This window comes from Cottoperca gobio, chromosome 4 (genome assembly GCF_900634415.1).
Source record: "Cottoperca gobio chromosome 4, fCotGob3.1, whole genome shotgun sequence".
Classification (NCBI taxonomy): Eukaryota; Metazoa; Chordata; class Actinopteri; order Perciformes; family Bovichtidae; genus Cottoperca; species Cottoperca gobio.
This window is the reverse complement of record NC_041358.1, coordinates 4,131,329-4,156,874: the sequence shown is the minus strand read 5'-3', so window position 1 is coordinate 4,156,874 and position 25,546 is coordinate 4,131,329. Positions and strand designations below refer to the sequence as shown.

Genomic DNA, 25,546 nt, shown 5'->3' with positions numbered 1-25,546 from the left:
CCCAATTTACATTTTTACAGAAGCCCTAAAAAATACTCTTCACTCCTTGTTTAGGAAAACGTGTGATGAAAACCAAGGCCGCAAAGCATTCTACAGACTGTTTCCCCTTTCATGGCCTTTAGACAAAACAATGTCTGGTGTAAAAGTCTGTCCCACTGTGAGTGGAAACCCCCCTCCGCCGGAGGTCATAAATCCTAAGAGCCCTGGACGTGTAACAAATCAACTACAGTACCTGGAGAAGGTGGCAATCAAAGCTTTATGGAAGCATAACTTTTCATGGCCCTTCCGCCAGCCTGTTGATGCAGTGGCACTGTGTCTCCCCGTAAGTAATACGATTGGTATTGTAGCATCACAGCCCTTCTCTAAAATGTGTTGAGCTTTTTCTTACTAGTATTTCAGTGTTTGAAACTAAAATGAAGGTGCATCCAACAGACTTTGTCTTGGTAGATAAGTTCCATTAGCCTGCGATTTGGAAATTGAAGATTTTGGTGTATTCATGCTAGTGTATTTGTTTTTGTTTTTTAGGATTATTATACAATTATTACAAAGCCTATGGATCTGACCACTATTGAGAAGCGTCTTCAGAACAAATACTACTGGCAAGCACTTCACTGTATACAAGACTTCAAGACCATGTTCAACAACTGCTATGTGTACAATCGGGTAAGAATACTATTTGTGGTGTTGTCTAACACACTGGTTGCATACAAGTGCAAAGGGCAGTTCAAACTGGCCTCACAGAAATAATGGGCATATAGAAATTCTTTGAGGTAATTGTGTAAATGCAAAGTAGGTCTGTGAACTGACATAATGTTCCCTAATCCTTATTGCTGGTCTATTATTCTATGATGCAAATGACAGAGTTCAAACTCTCGCCCACATAGAATGACATTTTTTCTTTTTAGGCTATTGCAGTACTGAAGATTATTTCTGCAGTTCAAACGGGATTGGCATAAAAATACAAGCTACATTGGCTGCTTTTATTATGTACATTTTCTTTTCACAGCCTGGAGATGACATTGTGTATATGGCACAGACCCTAGAGAAGCTTTTTTTGCAGAAACTGTCCCAAATGCCTAAGGAAGAGTGTGACGTTACAGCAGTCACTTCAGAGGAACCAGTTAAAGGGAGAAAGACAAATACAGGTACCCCCCGCCCCCTTTGTTTTTAATTAGCATGTCAGATTGTTGGTTTAAACTGGATTTTAACATTCCTTTCCATGATTCATGATTGTTGTAGACATATTTATTATCTATAGTATTTGACATTGACATTGACAGGCAAATGCACTAAGGGCAAAGTCACTTCACAACATGTTTTTGGCCATTATCCAATTTCACACAAATGTCTAATGGAATGAAATACTGACATGAATGTAAACTGCAACTATATGGAGCTTTTTTACTATGTTTATTTAAGAGTGTGTTTTTTGGAGAAAATGCCGCTTTGATTTCAAGTTCAGATTTTGTAATGCTTACCCTAAATAACACTCCCTCACACTGTCATAGCCCTGGCTTGTGCTTAGATCTGCTCTTCTTCTGCTCAAACGGCATGCTTGCACTCATATATTGTTGCTTGCACTCAGATATATTGTTGCTTGCACAGATTTCCTGCGCTCCAGCTTCAGGCCTTCTCCTCACATGCAGCTTCTGTGTGCATGTGAAACGTTTGCTCTCTTATTTCTTCGCTGCTCTTTTTTTGTGCATTAACCCTGTCAAAATGCCCCAACCAATAGAATGCCAGGTGCAGTGTTGACCAATTAAATGATCCCTCCCCCCTCAAAGGCTTTATATGTAATTCATACATGTAATATAAATATATGTAAATGTATTTTTATATGACTTTTAGAATAAAATGACAGTTAATATACATATCAGCGCCTGTACTTTTTATTTTACTTTATTAGATACACTGGAACTAACTTTTATTTTTGCGTTGACGGCTGGACACGGAAAGATATTAGCTTTCGGATGCTAGCTAAAACCGTTTTAGTAACCATCGCGGTCGTTAATACATTCATGGTCTGCATGCATTAAGCTATCTCTCTCGCTGTAGCTATAATTAATTAATTAAAGTTCCCTTCCAAGCTTAAACATTAGCACTCATGATGAAAAGTTCTCAGCTGGCTTGATGTACAGTTAACAATAACTCTGTAGCACTGCTGTTTTTCCAACAGTGAGTGAGAACTTGGTGCCGTGGTGTAAAATGTTATTGATTGTCAGTGGTATTCCTGTTGACTACAGTATGCTGCTGCTGCTGCTGCTGCTGTAGTCATAAACCACCTACAACTGCCGTCACTCCCCATCTGCATTAGCCAATTCTCACTGGTAGATACATGCTAACTGTAGCTTTCTCCACTGACCAACAACGCTGTCCCTTCTCCTGTAGCATAATGAAATAGCTACGTTGACGGGAGGCCGATATAGCTATTATAGTAAATTAATAAGCACCTTGAGATTGCTTTTAGCCATAAAAGGCGTTTTACAAATAAAATGTATTATTATTATTATTATTATTATTATTATTATTATTATTACCGGTAATAAAAGTACGGGCGATGTATATTAACTGTCAATTTATTCCAAAAGTCTTATTATAAAATAAAAAAACCAGGGAATTACGTATGATAAAGTCTAGCAGCAGGAGGGGGATGAATCAACCTGGTTAAGGAGTCACTACCCATCTGGGTCGCTCTAAAAGTAAAACAAACACACCCACAATGAGGTAGGGGTCATTTCATTGGTCATTGGGAATTTTGACAGGGTTAATGCGCAAAAAATCTGAGCGAAGAAATCCGAGAGCCGACATTTTATGTGCCCACAGAAGCTGCCTGAGTGTGAGCATGTGCAAGCAACAATATATCTGAGTGCAAGCATGCAGTTTGAGGAGAGGCAGAGGAAATGTAGGCACAAGCCAGGGCTAGGCGAGTGTGAGATCATGGTTTTGGTAGAAAGTATTACAAAATCTGAACATGAAATCAAGGAAGCATGTTCTGAAATGGAAAAACCCACTCTTGAATAAAGATGGTAAAAAAGCTTCATACAACTTGTTGGTGGAGGCTTGTAACCCCAGGGTGGTAATTCTAGTTCCATTTTAAAATGGTATCTGATTCTTGTGCATGTATTCCATTTATCGCTGGTCATGCAGGTGCAATAAAGCACAGAGCGCTTCTGTCAGAAGTTGTTCTCCAGCAGACTGTGACAGTCATTCCTCCTGATGTGCCTCACTTCATCCCGCCCATCCAGCTCTCTGCACAAATTGATGCAACAGTAAGTATTTGATTGCTTTGCAAGCAACTTGCACAGTATACATACTGATGCTAAACCATGAAAAAGGTGTTAAAACTTGCAGAATATAGGTTGTTTGTCTTTTTGGCTAGATTGTTACTATGGTTGGGTATCATAGTTTATCATTTTTAAATAAACATTGGAGTCGGATACAGTAGTGCAACAAATCATCATGTATCATACTAGACTGACTTTCTCCATTGCATGAAATTGGTGAAAGTGTTAGTTTCAAAAACTTGGATCATTTATAGAATTTGGACAAATACTTGACCAAATGCAAAACTATGGTAATTATTTGTCCCACTGCTTTGTTTAATGTATGTAGTGATTCACTGTTTATGTGCAACCTTTTTTCTAAATATCCAGATTAAAAAAGGTTTTAAGAGGAAAGCAGGCCCCACATCCTCCAACACCTTCGTCATCAGCAGTAGGGAGGTATCCCTTGCTGAGGAACATTCAGCACCATGTACATTATTGTCCAGGAGAGGCAGTGGAAGGCCCATTAAACCTCCAAAGAAAGACTTGCCCACCTCTGAGGGCAAGAAGGTCAGAATGTCTGAGCAGCTCAGGTACTGTCATGATATCCTGAAGGAGATGCTGTCAAAGAGACACTATGCATATGCATGGCCCTTTTATACCCCTGTTGATTCAGTTGTTTTGGGCTTGCACGACTACCATGACATCATCAAGCAGCCGATGGACCTGAACACCATCAGGGTAAAAAAGATTTTGATGATGAGTATATAACATTATTTTCAATATGAGTCGGATACATTTTCCATTAAGTGTTATTTTCTCAGAAAAAAATGGATCAACGAGAGTATGTAAATGCAAAGGAAGTTGCCGCTGATGTCCGATTGATGTTCTCCAACTGTTACAAATACAATCCACCTTCGCACGAGGTGGTCTACATGGCAAGAAAACTCCAGGTATAGATCTATCTTTTGGTAATAAGGGTACCATGTGGAGTGTTTTTGTAAACAAAAGGCATCCTGTGTATGCTTAAGGCCTAATGAATGTGTTTTTAATGTATTTTCCTCTTCATAAAACATTTGCAGACAGTTTTGGAAGAATTTGAAACCCACATTGTGCGTGACGGCTACCTCGATGAACTGCTGCAGCTTTTTTTATTGTCTAAGATTTTACAGATGTAGACATTAAAACTATAGTGAAAGATGTCCGTTGTGTAAGGTTGCTCAATATCTATGAACGCATCATTTCCACACCATTGGGCTTTATATAGTTAACACTGGTACCAACTGTAGCTCGATCGAGTCCATCTCGAAGTTTAAGCATTATTATAATTATCATTTGTATTACTTCTTTAAAAAACATTTGTGTTTGTATCAACAGGAAGTTTTTGAGGCACGATATTTGAAGGTTCCCCAGGGAACAGATGTTTGTTCCATACCTAATCGGCGACTTGACAAGGGAATAGGAGACAGAGTTGGAAGTGTGTCAACCTCAGCCAGTTCTGAAAGTGAAAGCTCCTCAGAGGCAGAGGGTTCATCAGAAGTGGTGTCCGTTCAGCTGGCCAATCTAGAGGAACGGGTTGGTATATACATGCCAGTAACCGTGCAAATGGCTTTTGAGAAGTTATTCACTGGTGCATTTTACCTAATTGGCTCATTAATGGCTGGCTTTTCAGTTGAAAGCTGTCCGTGATGAGCTGAAGAGACTTACCCAAGAGCCCATGACGAAACCTAAGAAGAAAGCAAAGTTGAAAAAAGAAAAAAGAGCCAAAGAAAAGGATATCGCTAGACTAAAGCACAAATCCTCAAAATACAAATCTATTGTAGGAAAAATGGCCAACCACAAGAGCTCTACTATGTAAGTGTCTTTAATGTGGTTTATATGTTATACTTAATACAAGTAATGTTGAGCTGAGTACTCCACAGGTGCTAACATTTGGATGTATTGTTTGTCTAGGCATGGCAACAGACACAATATTAATGGAATTCCTGTAACGTGTGAGGATGAGGTCCCATCAATGCCAGTGACTTACCAGGAGAAAAAGCAGTTGAAATTAGACATCGACAAGCTGCCTGGTGACAAGCTGGGCAAGTTGGTGAACATCATTCATGCCAGGGAGTCCTGCCTGCGAGATTCCACTCTAGAGGAGATTGAGGTTGACTTTGAAATGCTCAAGCCTTCCACACTGAGAGCCCTGCAGAGGTTTGTTGCAGCATGTTTGAGGAAATGCAACAGGAAAGCTCGTAGTAAGTAAAGCTCAATCCTGCTTTGCTTAAGCTTACCTCTGTCAGCAAATACAAAAATAAAAATCTAATTTAATTAGTAAAATGTGCACTGATAATGGAGGGTTATTTTCTTTTCCCTCCTGCAGAAACAAAGCTGGCCACAGCAGGAATGCAGACTGGGAAACTAAAGAATGTCGTTGCATCTCAGGTTGCCATTAAAGAGCAGCACTTGATTATAAATAAAAAGCCATTGGGTAGGATCTGAATTTGATAAAAAATGTAATACCCCTTTACACCTTAAACAAAAAAATGTGTTTTGGGTAATTTGACAGCACCTCTGATAGTGGTCAGGGATGCATTGGGAACATAAGTGTAAATGCCATTGCGTTTTCAAGCCACATGCAACAACTGCGTGGGCAGAAATGCGTACTCACGTGCGACTGTTCCAAACCAGTGAGGAGGCAGCCATTAGCCAGTTGGAGAGCTAAGCAAGAAAGATTATTAAAATGGATATTCAAGGCACTGGTGGATGGAGTCAAGACGAGAGGCACCAAACAGCTCGTTTGCTAACTGCCAGCGAACTCTGCATCAATGGTACAGCAACGTGTAGACCAGGCAAACGAGAGCAGGATGTGATGTTCAGTTGTTTGAGCGGGACAGAGTGATCAGATTTCAATCCCATCTCAATATTAATACCAGATGTAAATGTAATCTGGTTAAATCAATCTGGATACGAGATGCATTTTAATGCAAGGTGTAAAGGAGGTTTAATTGTGCATCCACATGTAAGGCATGGAGTGTAAAAATAACACTTTTTTCATTCATTTTTTCAAACAGCTAAAGTCATGGCGGCTCCTGTCCTCAGCTTCCTTCCACGCCTCAGTGAAAGCAGCAGCAGCAGCTCATCATCCAGCTCTGGCAGCAGCAGTCATTCTAGCACTAGCAGTGATAACAGTGACTCTGAATCAGGTTAGCTGCAAAAGAGGCAAAAACTAACAAATAGACTGAATAGCAGTGTTCCATTGTTGAAAGTGTCATGTTTGTGGCACCTCTGGCCTCACTCGGCATCACTGATCCGTGTGGACAGAAGTGTGCTCTGTTGCACCTGTAACCACAACCAACAGTAGTATCACAGTGGTATGCAGTTTTCAAATCCGTCTGAAAACGATACTCGCATGTTCATATGGACATTGAAACAGTTTGTTCTGGCTGTAGTCATTCCTTCTGTTACTACCGGCCCCTAAGAGATCCCCTACATGTTTCTAAAGTATGTGATTGTGGAGAAAAATTCCACAGTCTCTCTTCTGAAAGAATACAGTAATTTTCCAAATGAAGCTGCAGTTAATGAGGAGTCAGCAGCCTGAGTTAGTCGGTCACTGAGTTGTAGGCTTCTTAGTATGACATTCCTTTTGTGTTACTATCCCTACACCGCAACACAAATAAGGGATCTCCTAAGGTACAGTAGGAATGGGAGGGATGATATCAGCAAGCAAAAATGGTTACTGTACTTATTAGCAGTGTCACGATTCTCCAAGTCTTCGATTCCATTTGAAACATTTTTTTCAGAATTGATGCTATGCCATTGTTCGAGACCTGGATTCTGAATAGATCGTTGTTTTTTCTTCCTGATAACTGTCATTTACATTTAAACAGATAGCGTACATGGTATCGAGCTGATATATCCACCACATGTTTTTGGGAGTCACACTAAAACCATATGGTCGAATTTAAATCATTTATTTAAAATGTAATAACAATAACCTTTGCAGTTTACCTACAAAGAGCTACCAGATCCTTAACTGTTGTTTTTCTGTCCACGATCCGTTCGTTGTTTACATCACGCACAGGGAATGTAAAATGTTGCCACACGGTGACTTCAGGGAAGCAGGAGGATTTTTGAGTTCTGTTTCTGTCATCCTCGACCTGTTTTGCATTTGAGCTGCAGGCACCCTGTATGCTGTGCTGGGGTCTCTCTTAGCTGCGTTGTGTCGCTGGCGAGACAAAAAATACTGTGAGAATAACAGATCCTGCTTTTTGATTCCGATAACTGATATAACGATAACAATTTTTAGATTTAGAATCAAAATGTGTGACACCCCTAGTACTTGTAGGCATATGAGTGCCGTTTGAAGACGGACTTGAAAATAATTTGAACCTACCCTTTAAGTTGCATTTCAGTGTTTACCACCTAGTGGTATTTCTTGCAGATTACCAAAGCTGCTCTTTACGTTACACAACCATGCTCACTGTTAACCTATTTGACTGAGTGTGCTGTTCTAACCTCGATGGAGGTCTTGAATGGAACGTTTTTTTCTGTGATCTTTCCTCCAACTCCACTTTCTGTGCAGCAGCTTTATGCTGTGACTGATCAACAAAATCAAGTTACAGACCTTAGACATTGTATATTATTCACATACAGTCACTGCTCTGCAAATAGACACTATTGTCCTGTTGAGAAAATAAATGCATTTCAAACAATGTATGATTAAGAAGAAATGGGATCATCAGAATTTTGATGGGGTTGGGATGTTGCCTTGTGTATCAGCAGGTAAGTTGTGATGAATGATATATGAAAAATAATAATGCCTGGCTGTGTAGACTGAATTATTAATGTACATGTCTTTCAGTGCCAAAAACAAAGAAGCAGAAAAGTAAAGACTCTGGCCAAAAGGTTAAGATGAAGGTAAATGCACTCAGCATTGGCTTACTGTAATCAAGAGGTTCATGGTAAGATCTACAATGAAAAGTAAGAATGTCATTTCTTTTCAAGTCTAAGGTGACTCTTACTGCCTGTGGCAAGCAGATGTCTGAGACAAAAAAATTGACAAAAGCCTCAGTCAAGCCTTGTCCGCCTCTTCCCGTGCAGTCCCCGGTAGCAGAATTCAAAGGCCATTCAACACATCTTAATGCAGACCAGATCTGTGATGAGCTGATGTTGTCTCCTCCAGGTACTGCTTACATTGGTCCCTCAACTGAGAAGGAGTTGACATTTGTCCCAAAAAATAAAGGCAATTTACAGGATATTTAAAATTGTGATTATTGTTATTATTATTAATAATAATGTTGTGCTCATTTATGACTGTATGCTCAAGGACCTCTTGTGGTTGGGGTAATTCACAATTTTTACTTCTCACTCAACTTAACCAGCCGGTAGAAGCTGCAAGTGATCAACAACTGCTTCTGCAGCAAAAGGCTCAAATCAAGCCTCACCTCGTCTGTTGCACGCCACATTTGGGCTTGCAACAAAAACTGACATCCATATCAAAGTTTGGTCACATTTGGAACCGGAGATGAATAAATCCCTGTTTTTGTTATCTTCATCCTTACTGTAAGGGAGCCTGGAGGGCGAGTGAGTGAGATTCAACTCTTCTTTGTTTGGAAGGGGAGAGGGAGACACACCTGGCGGAGATCTTAGTGTACTTTATCCTCTCGTTCTAACCCAGTCTTTAGTAGGAGTCCCTTTCAGCAACATCTGATACCTAGTGCCACATCAGCATGGATACCTCCCAAACACCCTGTACTAACAGGTCAGCTGTGTCATTTTTTAACTAATACCTGTCATTGGAATTCCTTATTCCTCCCTCTCTGATGTGTCTCCACAACCAATGAACCTTCCTCTTCCAACGCCTGTTCACCTCAGGCTCCCTGTTAATTAATTGTCCCATATGCTCAATGTCCTTCAGACACAGAAGTTTGTGAAGTTTCACTTGGCTAACTTCCTCTCAGTTCTAAAGGGGCTGAACATCACTTCCCCTATTGCATTCCATCACATGCTTCTTTTTCCCTCAGTTGATTTTACTGTACACTAGCTCTTGCTAAGTTTTTATAAACTCATAGTAGCTCCCTGCCTCTCGCATGTTCATGATGTGTTGAAGAGCAATATCTGTTCTTTACTGTTTTACAGATTTGTCTGCCCTTTTATCCCCCATGGCATCTCCAGGAGTGTTGCTGGACTGGGCTACAACCAGATTTGAGGTACTTCTAATGAAACGCCAACACAAATGCTGTTGGCTTTTATTGCTTTGTAAGATTATAAAAGTTCTCTTCACCTTCACCTTCACCTGTTGTGAGTCATCTTGTTATGGACCGTCAGCTCTGAACTGTACTTTAAATGACATCTTAATGAGATCACACAGGTCAGTTTGTTTGGCAGCAAAGGTTCTATGTGTACACTTGTGTACAACATATTGTGGTAGTTGTAAAGTTCATGTTATATCATACAGTAGCCCAAGTTGCAGTTACAGAGGATTGTAAAGGCCTAAGCTGACTTTACTTAAAGAGCAGTAACTCTTTTCATTGTTCTCCAGTAGATCAGCAGTAATCTCCCGACATAAAATATTTTAAGTGTTCAAACTAAATCTCCCCTTTCAGCCGGTCCCGGTGCTGTCCCCTCTGACAGACAGCCCACTGCTGTCCAAAGATGAGGCCACGTGCAGTAAGTCACTAAACGGCCCTTACTTTGACAACACTATTTTTAGTAAAATGACTAATCATGAAGCAATACTCATTTGTAATGTGATTATGCCAGATTTCAGATACCCTGAGGATTTTCCTGATGGTCTGCTGACAAATGTGCCTGACGCCAACACATCAAGCGCATCTGTTGAAGAGGGAAAAAAACAAATTCCCAAAAAGGTTAGCAATGTTTAACAGAGTTTACTATTACAAACAAGTATTAACATCTTTTTCCTAAACTGTTGAAGAATGATTCTGCAGATCAGAATGCAGAGGCTGGGTCTCACCAAAAAGGATTAATTCTGTGTCTGTCTGCACCAAACGGCAGATGGACACAGACGCACCTGATCTTAGTTGGTGCCACCACATTTAAATTTGAATGTTGTCAGCGGATTAAATGTCAGTTATCGGTTGTCATCGAGACCATAGATTTGAGGTGGTATTACCCTATGTTACCTCCCAATTGGCTCAGTAGGCTGTAAATCATCTATTGGTCAACTGGAGCACCACAGAGAGGTTCAGAATTGTTAAGCGGCGACCTCTAAAAGATATGACTGGAGGAGGAGGTGTCGTAGAAAAAAGAGCAAAAAAAAGATGGATTGGTCAAACGAACACAGGACTTTCACCCAGGAGACCGACGTTTGAATTATTTGCGTAACTTGCAGTAAATACTTAAGTAAAGTTACGTACTGAAGTACGTAACTTAAGTTGCGTAACAAACAAATGGCAACAACAAACAAACAAACAAATACTTGTTTTAACCCAAACCATGATTATGTTTTTTCTAAACCTAACCAAGTAGTTTTGTTTGAATTCACAAGATTAACCACGTTTAAAACTGCCGTCTGAAGTATTATAATGGTGCTTAGGTGATTTGTCTTGTTCAGGACATAGTTCTGAAAAATGCTGAGTCATGGGCGAAACTGGTGAAGCAGTCCGTCACTACTACTGCAATCAAGTCCTCAAAGGAGAGCTTCCAGCAGTTCCGTGAGGCTGCCCAAAAAAAAGAACGTGAAAAAGCACTGAAGAAGAAGCAGACTGAAGACGGCAAGGAGAGGGAGGCTCCTGAAAAGAGCAGGTATTTGTCACATGCATCAGATTTGCTTCCTAACTTTTATTATTTTAGGACAAATCTTTGCTGCCCTGACACTAGGTTTAAAAGATGCCAAGACTAAATTTTTCAGCATAATTCAAAGTGTCCGAATCCCAGTTTTTGAGTGATGAAAAAAGCAGCATTCCTCTGTGAAAGCTTGGTGGGTGATTTAAAGATTGCTACTTTCAATAAACAAGGACATTCTCTTTCTAGCTTACCAGGCCCATGTGAAGCAGAAACAAATCCACAACCTATTAAGGAGGAACCTGATTCACCAGAGAGCATTTGTACAGAAACTTCCCAAGACACTCCTAAAGATGTTGAGCCGCAAAAGCCAAAGTCTCCCATAGAAATACAACCTCTAACCACACAGTCTCCAGTGGATAGGGAAAGAGAGCTGGCTCGCAGAAAGGAGCAAGAGCGTCGCAGGCGGGAGGCCGTGAGTACCCTCATGCATGTTTCAATGTCATTTTGTTCTTCTGGTATTGGTAAAATGGCATTTTAATGGCATGCTGTGGATTATTTTCTCTTTATAGATGTCTGGTATTGACATGTCTATGCAGCGGGACATCATGACGTCATTTGAACTTGCTCTGGACTAAAAAGAAACTGGGATTTACTTGGGGGAAAGAATATCCCTCTGTGCCAGACTTCTGTGAATAACTCAAGGTGGTGGTTCTTTCTCAGGCACAAAAAACAACCTCACATCAACCATTCTTTAGGCTAGAAGAAAAAAAAGTTATTTGTGAAAAAAGCATTTAATAAAATATAAATGGGTCTTGCCCTTTAATTTGTATTTGAAACAAATGCTAAAGTTGCTAAATGTCTGTACCTACGCACTGATGATGATGATGATGATGATGATGATGATGGGGGGGGTGCACTGTCAAAATTCAATATTTTGTGCGTGTTTTTCTGTTCTTTTCACATTTGGATGAGTCTTCCTTCAGCTGACAGTTGTGTATGACAAGCTAATTCATGCATGCATACACTGGTTCAAATGCCACCTTGTCTTGTTTGCTGAAATGTGTAGTGTTATTTATTTCTTCTGTTATGTTATTCAATTTGATGAACCCGTGCCACCATTTTTCAGTTGATCCTGACTCAAATATACTAAATGTAGACCAAATGCTGTTTGTTACATGCACGCATGACTTTCTATTCTTGCACAATAGTACATTTTGAAGAAAGGTTGGCAGATCCTTGTCAAAGTTTCCAATGTTGAATTGAAGTTAATAATCTCAGTTCCTTATCTGTATTACTTGAAAATACCATACATTGTGTTAACTTTACACACTGCACTTGTTGTTCATACAGTTCTGACTGATCCAAAGTTGCTTTTGAAGATTATCAAAATGTTCTGTATGTTAGTTTGTATAAGCTAAATAAATAAGAGTTTCTTTCTTCTGTTTTTTTTTATTTCTTTTTTACTTTATTTATTGTTACATCACTTTATCCCTATAGCTACTTATAATGGCAGTGTAGTGCAGATCACAGCGGCCCGTCTGATACAGATTTCCCCAACAGCCCCAAACATGTAAGTGTTGCGTTATTCAGGTATTGACGATAACCGTGATATTTAAAAACTAAAGAATATTTAAATATATATATTACTTATATTAATATATATTATTAACATGCTATCAATAATATTGATATATTAATTATATATTTAATAATGATAATATCCATTGGTGTTATTGGTCTTTTTGTTTGCTTTAGTACAGTTATGGTTACAGACTCTTCACCTCCCTAAACTCATATTTTGAGTCATTTATATGCAAAGAAAAGTTAGGCAAAACACACAATAAATGAATTTGACTGATAGCACTATTATATCGCGATCATTTCTTTATTGTGAATTACTTTGGCAAATCAATTGTGCATGAGGCCATAGTTCTTTGCCACAAGAAAATGTTTTGAAAATGGTTGACTTTGACTGCCCCTCGTGGTAACGTTGAGCAAAGTTCTTCTTCCTGTATGCCTGTGTTCTGTCATTTATCTGAATGGTTTTAGATCATTTAAATAAACTAGTTGATGGTACAAGTGAAAGTATAAAGCGTTCTTTGTATACATCATTTGCATTATTTAGTAACAGTATTACATATTAATGAATACCTCATTTGGTCAGCTTCGTGGCTCCATACTTCGGCGTTGAAGAGTACAAAGGTCTTAATCTATTATCCAGTCACATGAGGGATTAGGCTAATCTGAATTACGTTAACTGGTTTATTATGTGTGTTATCTAACTACACCATTGACCTGCTCGGCTGTGTCCGATTTACGGTGCCTGATAAAAGCGCACCTGTGACCGAATTACAGCTGATACAATATTAATGCGCTGCCCGAAAAACACCAGTCATGCCTGCTAATTAAATCGCGTAGCAGCTGCTTATTGTTCAAGAAGTGGTTGGTAAAACAATTGAAATTACCTCGAAATAATTCATTTATTAAATCGGAATAAAGAGCACGTGCATGCTTTTAAATACAGCGTTGTTGCCATAACAGCGGCGTGAAGCCCCGCTGCCTCACAGCGCCTCTCAGCTCAAATCGCTGCAAAGCACTGCATCGAGTGGCTTATTGCTTCATTTCGGACTTGCCTTGTATAGTCAACAACACCGTCTCCTGCTGAAACAACCCACTGCTGTCACACGCAAGCGTGAAATCTGACGTGATGCTGTTGCCACCGTCCCATTCAGCCGTTAGTTGGGATCCTCCCTTCAGAGTCGTGCGTACAGCGCTGCTGGTAACGACATTGTGCAGAGCAGTGTTTAAGCAGAAAACGAGCGATTAACAGAAAGAAATCAATAGAGAAATTGATCCGGATTGATTTTCCTGCGGCAATGTAAAGATGGCGAGAGTGCTCCACAACTTGCTGTTATTTCTAATGAGACTTGCGCTGAAAATCAGAGTTTTGGGGTATTGGTCGCTGATATACGGTTATTGTGCTCTTTGCACCATCGTAGCCCTCCTGAAACTTTGGTGGAACATCATCCTGAGGCCGACAACAACCTTCCAATGGGTGACTCGTGAAACTCCCCCGGCTTGTCTGAATGACACGTCCTTGGGAACCCACTGTTATGTTAGGATCAAGGTAAGACTCGCATGCACTTGGACATGGAAGGTGTCTGGGAAGGGGGAAAGCCCATTGTGTGTGCCTCTCGTGCATGTAGGATGCTCACATGTAAAATGCTACAACACCTTGCCTGCCGTGTCGCGTCGTGCAAACACAAACAGGCCTGATCTTTGAGCAGATCGTGAGGCGTCTGTTTATTTGTCAGACGTTTTGTCGGTGCTTTGCTGGCTCTGCTGCGCTCAGGTGGTGCTGAAAGAACAGCTCCTCCGGCTCAACATGCAGCAGCCTGCCAGCCTGCAACAACCTTATGTGTTCAGCATTATGTCATTAAATGCCAAGGCATGCCTTTAAGTGATGGAAAGTAACAATTTTTTAAGGCACTTGTACTTTACTTGGTAATTGTATGCTACTTTCTACTTCTACTAAAAAAATATATATAACTTGAGTGACTTTGCAGATAAAACTTTTAAAAACATGTGAGTTAATGTAATACAATGCCTTATTATACAGTAAACTAAACCATCCAACAGTAGAAAAAATGAATAAAATGAGTTCTATTACAGCCAGCTACAACATTAAAATGCACCTTACATGTTACTGCATCAAGAAAGATAATGTGATATTATAATATATGTAACTTCTTAAGAGCCCATTTGGTTGTATAGTGAGTACTTTTATACTTTAAGTACATGTTCTTTAATTATACTTAGCCTACATACTTTTACTGAAGTAAGATTTTGAATGCTGGACCTTTACTTGTGGTTTTAGTATTTGTACTGAAGTAAAATAATTAATACTCATTCCACCACTGGACACAATAACCTACATGAACTAAATGCTAGTGTCAGTGATGGAAGACTCATTCATATCATTTACTCAGGTAAGAACCGTAGCAATACCACAACATGAACATATAAAAACCCTGCATCTAAAAGTACAGGAGTTTTTTTGTAAGAGCAATAAATCATGTCCTTATGTTTGATTACATGATAAGACACACACACAACTTGTAGAAAGATGACTGATGTTTGTTTGAAGATACATGCAGGTAAAGGGAAATAGGAATCAGTCAGACAAAGAAAAGAGAAGAAATCTGGGGATGTTCAATAAGTATTTAGAAACAAATCACAAATAAACTAGTTACAGCCTCTTTCAGAGCACGGGCTCCTAAATGAACTCACATTACTAAGTTGCTCCCGAGTCTATTTGCTTTATGATGTGATCAGTGAAGGGACCCAAATCTTCAAACATTTACAGTAGGAGACGGACTAATAATCATGTCCTTGAGCTAAAACGACATCTCTCAAAATAACCTCAGAACAAGCACATTTTCTGTTTTATGGGATTTGTCTATCGAACTATGAAACAAACCCATCGTAGGAATGTTAGAATAGTGTATTGATTCATTTATTTTTGGACACAACTCATCATTCAAAGCTGGGTGTGTTTATATGTCTGCAAACATTTCTGGAAGGGGTATTTTAGTTTACTGTAACTGTAAGAGAATATTCTTTCATTTTTTTTTTAATAACTTTTTATTTATTGACTAATTTCATCTATACATGTACTTTGTTTGCTCATTTCATCATACAACATAAATGAAACGAGACAAATGCCACCCGCAATCATAGTATATATTTCCAATACCAGCATTTCTAATGGAGGGAAAATAATAATAATTAATAAACAAGATGATAATATTCTAGCAGCAGCAGATTCTGTTGAGTGCAGCAGAGTGAAACATCCAACATGCACCGATCTTGCATGGTTATGATACACTGTTATTTAGTAAGTAAATAACCCTAACCCTGTATTGTTTTTCTGATAATTACATTATGGTCCACTTATTTAAATCTAAAAATGCTGACTTGTTCTATTGTGTCCACTAAGTGGCTGTGGGTAACACTGCCAGCTTAATGTTTATGAATAAATGCCTGTGTGTCTTCTTTCCACCAGGAGTCTGGCCTGAGGTTTCACTATGTTGCTGCTGGAGAGAGAGGAAAGCCACTCATGCTGTTCTTACACGGCTTCCCTGAGTTCTGGTAGGTCAAAGGGAAATCAAGGGCAGAACAGCGCCACATAGGTCACTTCTCTAAAATTTCCCATGTCTCTGAGAATTCCTTGGCTCCATAACATTTAATCCGTGCTGATAAATCTCTGCGGTCTTCCTCCCGGAGCACAGAGACCAATCCACGCCATGCAGCGAGCAGTCCTTATTCACAGACATAATTTGCCGTCGGGGGAAAAGAGTCCAAAGCATTCAAGATCTCTCCCTCCTGATGAAATGAAAAAGTGGTGTTGAGCGGTGCTCCTGGATTGGGGTCAAAGAGGTTGTCAAGAGCTATAAGCATGTCCATATCTCTGACATACTATCTAAACTGCTGACAGGACAGGGATTAATTAACGCAAGAGGGGAGCTCTTTCTGCTTCATTTCCCCTATTCTTCACGGGAATGATGAACTGTGCTGAGAGTGACACAGATGGAGAGAACTCTTTAACACTTTCTGAAAATGTGCTAATTCCCGCTCAGAAATGAGAAAGATGAGAGTGTATGCGTGTGTCAGAGGGAGGGTGGAGGGAGGCTTACTTCTTTGCTTTCAACCTCATCTATATTCTGAGATCTGAGGGTTCAGTGTTGGGATCTTATACTGACTCATCAGAATCACAGTCAGGGCTCTGCATCTTGGTGGAGGAGGAGGAGGAGGAGGAGGAGGAGGAGGAGGAGGAGGAGGATTTCAGTCCTGATGAGGAGCCTCTAGGAGACAAGGTCTTCAATTAGGAAGTCATCCCAGTCCACAAGATCAGTGGGCGGATTAGAATCTTAACCAGCTTCTATTATACTGAAGTGACCTTTACTCAGCTGGAGAGAAAGCTGAGTGCTGGCTTTAAAAAAGTTTCTGAGATTAGTTTGTTACTATTTAAAATTTTGCTGTGTAAGTTTGTAAGTTTAAAGGGGCACTCTACTGATTCTGCACAACAAGTTCAGTGTAACCGTCACGGGGAGCAATACTCAGCCTGTGAACACATATAATGTGTTGGCTCGGAGTCTCCAAATGTTTAACACAAAGCCTGTGTTGGGGCCTTTTGCAAACCTTAAGTTTTCTCTTTCAGGACACTTAAGGTACTTCCTTAATAGTGTTGCACAAAATCCCTTAAAAGGTTTCCTTAGTTCAGGACAAACGTTAAGGCATTTACTGCATTGAAAGAGATTTTACTGTGGTACAATTCTGCAGTTTCCATGGAGACAGTTTCTTTGCTTGCACTTGTGATACCTGTGATCACCTTATAAAGTTGGCCTTGGATAGTAAAGAAATGGCAAAAGAAAAGAAGACAAGAAAAACAAATTGGTCTGAGGAGGAAAAGACTATACTTCTGGAGGAATACATGAAGAGAGCGCACACTAAAAAGCATCCACAAACAGGAAACAATGAATGTTGTTCTTTGTTATTCTTCATGTTGAGATTAAGATAGTCAGAAGTACCTTAATTGTTTTCCTTACTTTGGTTGCTACAGTCTTTTGTGCAACGGTTTGCACCTAACTTTAAGGGATTCCTAAAGTATAACAACAAGATAAGGAGAAAACCGTAAATACTTAGGTGAACATTTGAAGGAAACCCTGAGGAGAAGACTAAGGGTGTTTTGTGCAACTACCTTTATGTTCAGAAAATCTTAAATTGTACTTTAAGGAAAATCTTAACCTAAGGTGTTTTGTGTAACCGGCCCCAGGGTTTTGGGGGCCTTGAAAGTCGTGATATCTCAAATTCTGCTGCACCGGTCAAGAAAGAAATCTCTTGCAAATTCCCCAACTTTATGGTGGTGCCATATTTTGGTGTATATATATATTTGGTGCCATAAATTGGTGGAGTGCCCCTTTAAACGGATAAACTGCGGTGCCAGAAACAAATCAAGAAATGTATTTTCAAGTATGAAAGTGATTAAAAGAAACGAAGGAGACAAGTAATCTTTGCATCTTATTTATGTTCCTCAGGTTCTCCTGGCGCTACCAGCTGCGCGAGTTTAAGAGTGAATTCCGTGTGGTGGCCGTCGACATGCGGGGCTACGGGGAGTCAGACTTGCCGCTCTCCACTGAAAGTTATCGTTTCGAGTTCCTGGTTACCGACGTCAAGGACATTGTGGAGTACTTAGGTGAGGGAAGGCAGGAGAACTGTGTGTCTGTAATCTGAAGAGAACTGTTTTGACAGCGTCTTTAGTCAAAAAATATACTTGTTTATCAGTCTTAAACTGTGCACAGCCCTCAGGCCTGCAGCATGGCATGACAAACGTCCTGTGACTCATTTCTACTGAACATGGGACATTGTGCAGATACAGAGCCCACAGCCTGCTCACACTGCATGCTAACACTAGCAGGAGGCTAGCCTGAGGCTGTCTGCACACACCACTTAATGATTATCTGGCCACAAAATTGTTACTCTCTTGTTGACCAGCATTTCACAGTTTTAGTTTTAGCACTGCTTAAATACTGTATACAATAATCTGTTTAGCATTGAAATGTTAGTTTCTGATGACTCCAAGGACCCTATAGTAGATAGTGTCTTTGTTTTCTCCTTCACACCTCTCACCTCATATGCAAGTGTGTTACAGCGAGGGTACTGTTTTAGTGCTAATTACAGGAACACTGAAATAAAACATGCTAGCAAAACAGCAGTTGCCTAATTACACATTGAGCAGACATGCATCAAAGTTGGCATTGTGTTCATGAAATTAAATTAAATGTTCTTTTAGCTCTTTGGTCTCCACCAGTGCAGCTTTAAGTAATGCCTCAACTAGTCTGTTTAACAAGGATTTTACCCAGTGAAAGTCCAGCCCAGTGGAACCTGGAAATATTCTTAAGCATATTCCTTATTATGTACATATCCTAGAAAGTGCTTTTGAGAGAGCTGTGCTAGTGTTTTGTAGCTTGCTACATTGTTCAAGCTGTCATAGTTAATGTCTTGACATGCTTTCAGGAGCTAATGCATACTGCTATGCAAAGGATTCACTCAATGGTCATTTGAGTGGAAGTGGGACGCTTGCATTGATCATATGATAACTGCTTTAAACTGACATATGATTGGACTACAGAGCCCTCTTTACACTCACATTTAGAGCCCACATGGTCCAGATTACAGTTTCACATCACAGTCAACTAATGGTGCCTCACAAATCAGAGGTTTGGCCTTTAACCATGCATGGCAAGTAGCATTGAACATTGAAAGGCCGTCAGCAGAAACATCCATGGCCCTCTGTCAAGTGAATCCCTGACTTATAACAATCCCTTTTGAAGTGCATGTTATATCAATGTTCATATGAGGCACTGTGATTCATACCAGTGGTTGTAAACGGTGCGAGCATAGGGAAGAGGATTAGTTTAGAACAGTAATGTGATCAGGATCCTTCAGACGGATGTCCTGACCTTGATCTGCATTTGGCTGTTGGCTGTTAGCATGAAATACATCCATTTGATGGGTGTAAATGTCCTCTGAGGGAGGAAGCCAGCAATAAAAAAGTGAGAACAGTATTGATTTTTGGGCTCTGACATGCCTTAATATTCAGTACAACATTGGCACGAACATCCAGGCTTGCTTAGAAATAACAATAGCAAAGCCCTGTCTCATGTTCATTTGCTTTTCTTCCAAGGATACAACAGATGTTGCCTCGTTGGCCACGACTGGGGTGGAACCATAGCGTGGCTGTTTGCCATTAACTACCCAGAGATGGTGACGAAACTCATCGTTCTAAACAGCCCCCATCCTTCTGTGTTCACAGGTATGATTGTGCACATAGTATTCTTTGTGTTGCAAAAGAAAAGCAATTTTCTTCATACTAATTAGAGAGACTCTGGTTTGGCTCTTGGATTATTACCATAATTATTATCATTAATTAAGAAGCATTATTACTTCAATTCCATGTTTGCATCCATCTGGCCAATCCTCCTCTGGCTTCACAGAAAGATGATGAGAAGCTCATTACAGGAGGCTAATGTGAAGCTGGAACAGCTGGTTTAACTGGAGTAAACAGAGAGGCAGTCATCGAAGGTTATCACGTCCACGACTCCGCAGTGGGTGCAAAACTTGGCCTATCGAACAACTAAACTTCTCTTCTCTCTTCTTGCCCAGATTACGCCCTGCGTCACCCGAGCCAGCTGCTGAAGTCCAGCCATTTCTTCTTCTTCCAGCTGCCCCGCTTCCCGGAGCTCATGCTCTCCATCAATGATTTCAAGGTGGTCTGTTTTGTGTGGGCTTATGTGCTTTCAAGGTCAAGGTTGTGTGTGTGTGTTTGCATCTCTGTTTGTGTTGTGTGTGTTGTGTGTGTGTGTGTGTGTGTGTGTGTGTGTGTGTGTGTGTGTGTGTGTGTGTGTGTGTGTGTTTGCATCTCTGTTTGTGTTGTGTGTGTGTGTGTGTGTGTGTGTTTGCGTCTCTGTTTGTGTGGTGTGTGTGTGTGTGTGTGTGCATGCATGTGTGTTCATATGCATGTACATTGGTGTGTGTTGCATGTTATTACAGTGTCAGGCTAAAACATATCCTGCTGTCAAAGAGGTTGTAATAAACAAAAGGATTAATTAATCCTGGAGGAAATGTGAAATTATAGATTATTACCAAATCATATGCTAAATTGGATAACAGCATTTTGTCATAAATGAGGCAGTAATGTTGTTGTTTTGTTCCCCAAAATCTTTTTATTGTAAAGCATCATTTTAAAAGAACACAAAACATTGTATTGCAATCCTTCTTTTATAAAAAAAAAACACAAATAAAAAAATGAATACATAATAAATGAATAATAAATCAAATATAAAAATAAAAACAATAATTGTAAAAATTAACTATACTATTTATATTATATTATCTATAGTAAAATGTGCCATTGGAATCCAGTAATCTTCAATTTTGTTATCGTGTCAAAAGTGCACAGTACAGGTTTACAAAGGTTTAAGTGTTTCTTAGCTCAAATAAAACTTTTTGGGGGGGGATTTTGGGCAATTTACTTATTTGGTTATGTGCCCAGAGTTAGATGTGAAGATTGACATCACTCACTCATATCGATCTTTAAATATAAAACCAGTTAGCTTAGCTTAGTTTAGCTCAGTATAAAGGCTGGAGGCAGGGGTAAAGGCAAATAAACACTTAATATATCATATATCAAATCAATACCCTTCTTTTAGCTAAACTAACTGCTAACAGTAGTTTCATATTCATAGTTTCATAAGTGAGCGAATAAGCATATTTCCCAAAATGTTTAACTAAATCTAAAAATCTAAATCTAAAAGATTTGTATATAAAATTGGATAATGTTCCTTTATGTCCGTGTTGGAGTTTTCAGTTAGTAAAAGCACAGCATGTTATTCTGTGGAACCGGCAGTAAGTCAGAGTGCCCGAGTTGTGACTGAAGGGCTGCTGATGGTCAGGTGGTCTAGTGGTACGGCTTCCAAACAGAACCACCATTGTGCCCCTGAGCAAGGCACTTAACCCTGAGCTGCTCCAGGGGCACTGTCCCTGTAGTCAGTTCACTGTAAGTCGCTCTGGATGAGAGCGTCTGCTAAATGACCTGTAATGTCATGTCATGTCATGAGAAGTGATTTCACCACAAAGTACCTTTACTGACTCACCACACATGACATTGTGTGACATGGACGTCCCTCTCTAAATGTTTTCTAGATCAAATTGTACCAGTCCCATAAATTGACCCCAGTGTTTGCTGCTGTCTCTGCTGCAGGCTCTGAAGGCCTTGTTCACCAGCCGCAGCACAGGGATCGGGAGGAAAGGCCGATGGCTCACTGCAGAGGACTTGGAGGCCTATATGTATGCACTCTCCCAGCCGGGAGCTCTCACTGGAGCCCTCAACTATTACAGGAATGTCTTCAGGTGGGGAACAGGTCACTCATCAAGAATGATTTGTTTTCAGAAATTGTATATAGAGATTTGAAAGAAGTATTCCAATCTTTATTTTAAGTAAAAAGAAGCAATGGTGGAATATGAAGATACTCCATTATAAGTAACGGTCCTGCAGGGATGAGACAACCTCTCTCACTTAGCCACTTGTTAGCAACCTCCTTTTTTAAGACCCTTAAAAGCTTCAAAATTCACGAGTGGGGTAATTACTGACATATTTTATGTCTTAGAACAAAACGTTAAAAGCTTGAGTTAACCATTGACCTTTTTTCAGGCATTTAACTAAAAACCTATTAAAGACCCATCGACTTCGAGACGAGGAAACTGGAATTGCAAAAAAGCTGTTTCATTTCTGTGTTTTAGGACTCTTTCTGAAGCACTCTATTGAAAATGTTACCTAACTAAAAGTATGTACGTATTATTAGTCAAATTAAAGTCATATTAGACATTATTCAGGAGCTACAGGAGCACACATGCTGTTGCCATAGGAGACCATTTCCCTGTTCCTGCACTACTCTGAGAAACCTTTTAGTCAGTGTCTGTGTTTGGTCATGCTTTTTGTTTTTGTACAGTGCTACGATAACACAGCCTTTGGTCTATATGATGTGTGCTTTTCAAAAGCGTTGTTATATATCGAGTGTATATAGAGACCCTATATAATGTCCTCATTTAATCCAAGTCCAGTAGCACACTATACTCTGAGAAACTGATCCTCCCCCTCTGTTAAATATTGATATTTACATTCACCACGTAACACTGACCAGCTGGCTCAGAGAGTGATCGGCACAAATCATATCAAAGAAAAATATCAGTGCATGTATTTCTGACATGTGAACTGTAATGCGTGGCTGAGCACGCCATCTGCTCCTTCTCAAGCAAAGAGTTATCTCAGAATAGCTTTTATATGCTTGCATAAAAGAAATATCACTGACCTATGCTTAATTGGTCTCTCCACAAGCGCACATGTACCAAAGCACTGGGGACACAAATACATGAACACACAGCAACATCCAGCCATTTACATGTAGATCCACTTAGTGTCAAAGGCACATTAAACTGGGAATTCTGAAGATTTCATTTCAGAAAGGTCTTTTCCACAGCAGACAATTTGACTTGTTATAGTAGAAAAAGTTGTTAATAATATTAACAATGGCTCTGTTTAATTCAAGTGTCCCAGTAAGCCCTGACAGTGTGACAGTGTGACAGTGTGACGGTCAGCCTAACTGAGTGAAAGGACCTGGAAGTGTTAAGTGGCACCCATGATAAAAGCTGGTCCACTTCTCTAAATACTAAGGAAAGGTGATTCAATGTTTCCTTTCTTACCTCCTTTAGTATAAGACACACTGGACCATCCTTTCGGTAAGGGTTGTGTCTACATGGTTAACATCGATGTGTGAAAACTCTCTTGAGATGGTTTGAGGTTAGACATTAACCTCCAATGGTTAATTTTAGGGTTAGTTTTTGCAATTTGAGGGTAAAAGGAAAGGTGATAATGCTCTCCCACAATTCCTTGCGGCAGCAACATTTATAGGGACGCACGTCAATAACATCTAGCGTTGCATTATTACGTAGCCTAGTGTAAGTGCTGTCAAATTCTCTGAGCACCACAGTTGTCTTTTATTAAGTTCTTATTAAATCTCCTTCACATCTTTCCTTGACCTCGATGGAAAACGTCATGAGGTCAAGGAACGATGTGAAGGAGATTTAATAACATTGGACGTCATTTCTTTGCCCATTCGACCACACTGTACTGTGACATGTTAATGTCTTCAATATAAAAGCTTCAGACCAACTCTAAAATGTGTCACCAGACAACATCACAAATTCCATTTATAACTTAGATTGTAGATATTGACTTTACTGTCCATAATTACTGAAATATTAGTGTTTTCTTCAGTTTTAAGATAGATTTTGGTGGTTTTGCAAGAGTTAAACTTCATTCTTTGTTTGTCTTCTCTTGTGTTGTGGTAGCGGAAAAGTATGGTGCAGCAAGGGAGGACTTGCACACAGAGAACAATAAAGAGATTCAGGCTAGATTCTGGATTTTAAATGTTTCTATTTGGTACATTACAGGGCTGTACAGACAGTTAAAAGTTTTGCAAAAGTGCAAATGTTTCAAACCACGTTGGCCTTTCCTCGGTGACATGCCTGATGAGTCCCCTGTGTGGGCTGCTCTATAGTCCGTTACATAGGGCTTGATTGAACACACATGAACCCAATTGCCAACAGGTCAAGTCATTACAAACACAGCAGAACAACACAAATCCACATTGACACATTCTCATTATGAACAGCCTTAAGATATATTTTCCCTCAAACAATAACAATTTTGGATGCACTCCTTTCTCCCCTCAGCTCTCTCCCGCTGAGCCAGAACCATGTCATGTCTCCGGTGCTGCTGCTGTGGGGTGAGCGTGATGCCTTCATGGAGCAGGAAATGGCCGAGGCATGCCGCCTCTACATCCGGAATCATTTCCGTCTCAACATCATTTCTGGGGCCAGTCACTGGCTGCAGCAGGACCAGCCTGATATTGTGAACACCCTCATATGGACCTTCCTCAAGGAGGGAGAGGGACGCAAAAGCTACAGGAACTAAATCCACAGCGAGGCCTCCTCCGGCCCGTCCCCCTCTCGCTTGCCACACCTGGAAGCCTGGAATATGTCTGTGATACCAAGCGACATAGTGATAATTCTTTAAATCTTTCACATTTCAAATATTTTTTAAAGACATCAGCAGTAAAGCAAAAGCACACTTCAGCGGAGAGGACACTGAGCAGTACGTGTGACACATATATTAAAGATGTTTTTTGCACATGACATCCGCCTTAAAGTTTGTCAGTTACAGCATTACAAATGTGCAGCAGAATCTCCTTGTGACTTGTATTGTGTGGTGCCTTTTAACTTAGGAGTTGTAGAGATGTCCTGAGAGACTGGGATGTGTACTTGTATGTTTCACCGGGTTGCTCCACTCTTCTTTGGTCACAGTCCTTCGGAACCATAACTCCCCCACTCCCTTTATCAGGTAGTGTTGTTGAAAGGAATTTTCTTTTTTTGTATTTTTCCTCAGAGATACTCAAATGTAGAGAATGTTGTTATCTTGATCTTCCTGTATAGAAATGTCAGTGATGGTTGACTATTGTACTATTTTGTATCTATTCCTACACACTGCATTTTGAAGTTCACTGAGCCAAGTCTACACCATTTGAATTTATAAATAAACTAAGTGTCAATCTGTTGGACTGCACTGCTCTTCATCATTCCCGGCCTGTTTTAAGATAATAATAACAACAGTGGTGTTTTTGAAGCTGTGCTGTGGGCCTCATCATTCTCTTATGTGTTTGTCTCTGAACAGTCACTCCAAGCGCTTACACAGAAGAGATGAAACACCAGAAATAGTAATGGATGTACTGTTAAATATAGCACAGAGCTGAGTGACACAGCAGTTGACGTTAGTTATTTTGGGTATCCTCTGTAGAACAAACATGTTGATATATTTTTAGATTCATATTCATCCCGACATGGTTATATGCCAACAGAAATGATGTGGT

General features: G+C 40.0%; 2 protein-coding genes across 4 annotated transcripts in view; both read left to right on the top strand.

Moving 5' to 3' along the window:
* The window catches only part of brdt (bromodomain, testis-specific), a 17,912-nt gene extending 5,468 nt beyond the window's left edge, over positions 1-12,444 (top strand). For 2 of the 3 annotated variants that reach the window (XM_029429910.1, XM_029429911.1), the window contains exons 2-20: positions 55-322; positions 526-663; positions 1,007-1,145; positions 3,148-3,269; positions 3,654-4,004; positions 4,088-4,216; positions 4,641-4,838; positions 4,936-5,117; positions 5,217-5,506; positions 5,632-5,739; positions 6,323-6,454; positions 8,113-8,168; positions 8,256-8,433; positions 9,390-9,460; positions 9,857-9,920; positions 10,014-10,120; positions 10,810-11,018; positions 11,247-11,472; positions 11,570-12,444. In XM_029429910.1, coding sequence (XP_029285770.1) covers positions 131-322; positions 526-663; positions 1,007-1,145; positions 3,148-3,269; positions 3,654-4,004; positions 4,088-4,216; positions 4,641-4,838; positions 4,936-5,117; positions 5,217-5,506; positions 5,632-5,739; positions 6,323-6,454; positions 8,113-8,168; positions 8,256-8,433; positions 9,390-9,460; positions 9,857-9,920; positions 10,014-10,120; positions 10,810-11,018; positions 11,247-11,472; positions 11,570-11,635 — 2,958 coding nt within the window. In that variant the 5' untranslated portion in view covers positions 55-130 and the 3' untranslated portion in view covers positions 11,636-12,444. The remainder of the gene's footprint in view (positions 1-54; positions 323-525; positions 664-1,006; positions 1,146-3,147; positions 3,270-3,653; positions 4,005-4,087; positions 4,217-4,640; positions 4,839-4,935; positions 5,118-5,216; positions 5,507-5,631; positions 5,740-6,322; positions 6,455-8,112; positions 8,169-8,255; positions 8,434-9,389; positions 9,461-9,856; positions 9,921-10,013; positions 10,121-10,809; positions 11,019-11,246; positions 11,473-11,569) is intronic. The other variant, XM_029429912.1, reaches the window with a different exon arrangement.
* Positions 12,445-13,522: 1,078 nt separating this feature from the next.
* On the top strand, positions 13,523-25,242 carry ephx4 (epoxide hydrolase 4). Its single transcript, XM_029429787.1, has 7 exons — positions 13,523-14,127; positions 16,066-16,151; positions 18,098-18,255; positions 19,747-19,875; positions 20,226-20,329; positions 21,823-21,971; positions 24,354-25,242. The coding sequence occupies exons 1-7, from the start codon at positions 13,885-13,887 to the stop codon at positions 24,592-24,594; spliced, it is 1,110 nt and encodes a 369-aa protein (XP_029285647.1). The 5' UTR covers positions 13,523-13,884; the 3' UTR covers positions 24,595-25,242.
* The last annotated feature ends 304 nt before the right edge of the window (positions 25,243-25,546 follow it).

What these genes read in the sequence shown, in the direction of transcription:
- ephx4 (XM_029429787.1), top strand. Translation starts at nt 13,885, where the DNA reads ATGGCGAGAGTGCTCCACAACTTGCTGTTATTTCTAATGAGACTTGCG. An exon ending in CACGGCTTCCCTGAGTTCTG is followed by an intron (nt 16,152 to 18,097) that starts GTAGGTCAAAGG and finishes TATGTTCCTCAG; the next exon opens with GTTCTCCTGGCGCTACCAGC. An exon ending in TCTCCATCAATGATTTCAAG is followed by an intron (nt 20,330 to 21,822) that starts GTGGTCTGTTTT and finishes TCTCTGCTGCAG; the next exon opens with GCTCTGAAGGCCTTGTTCAC.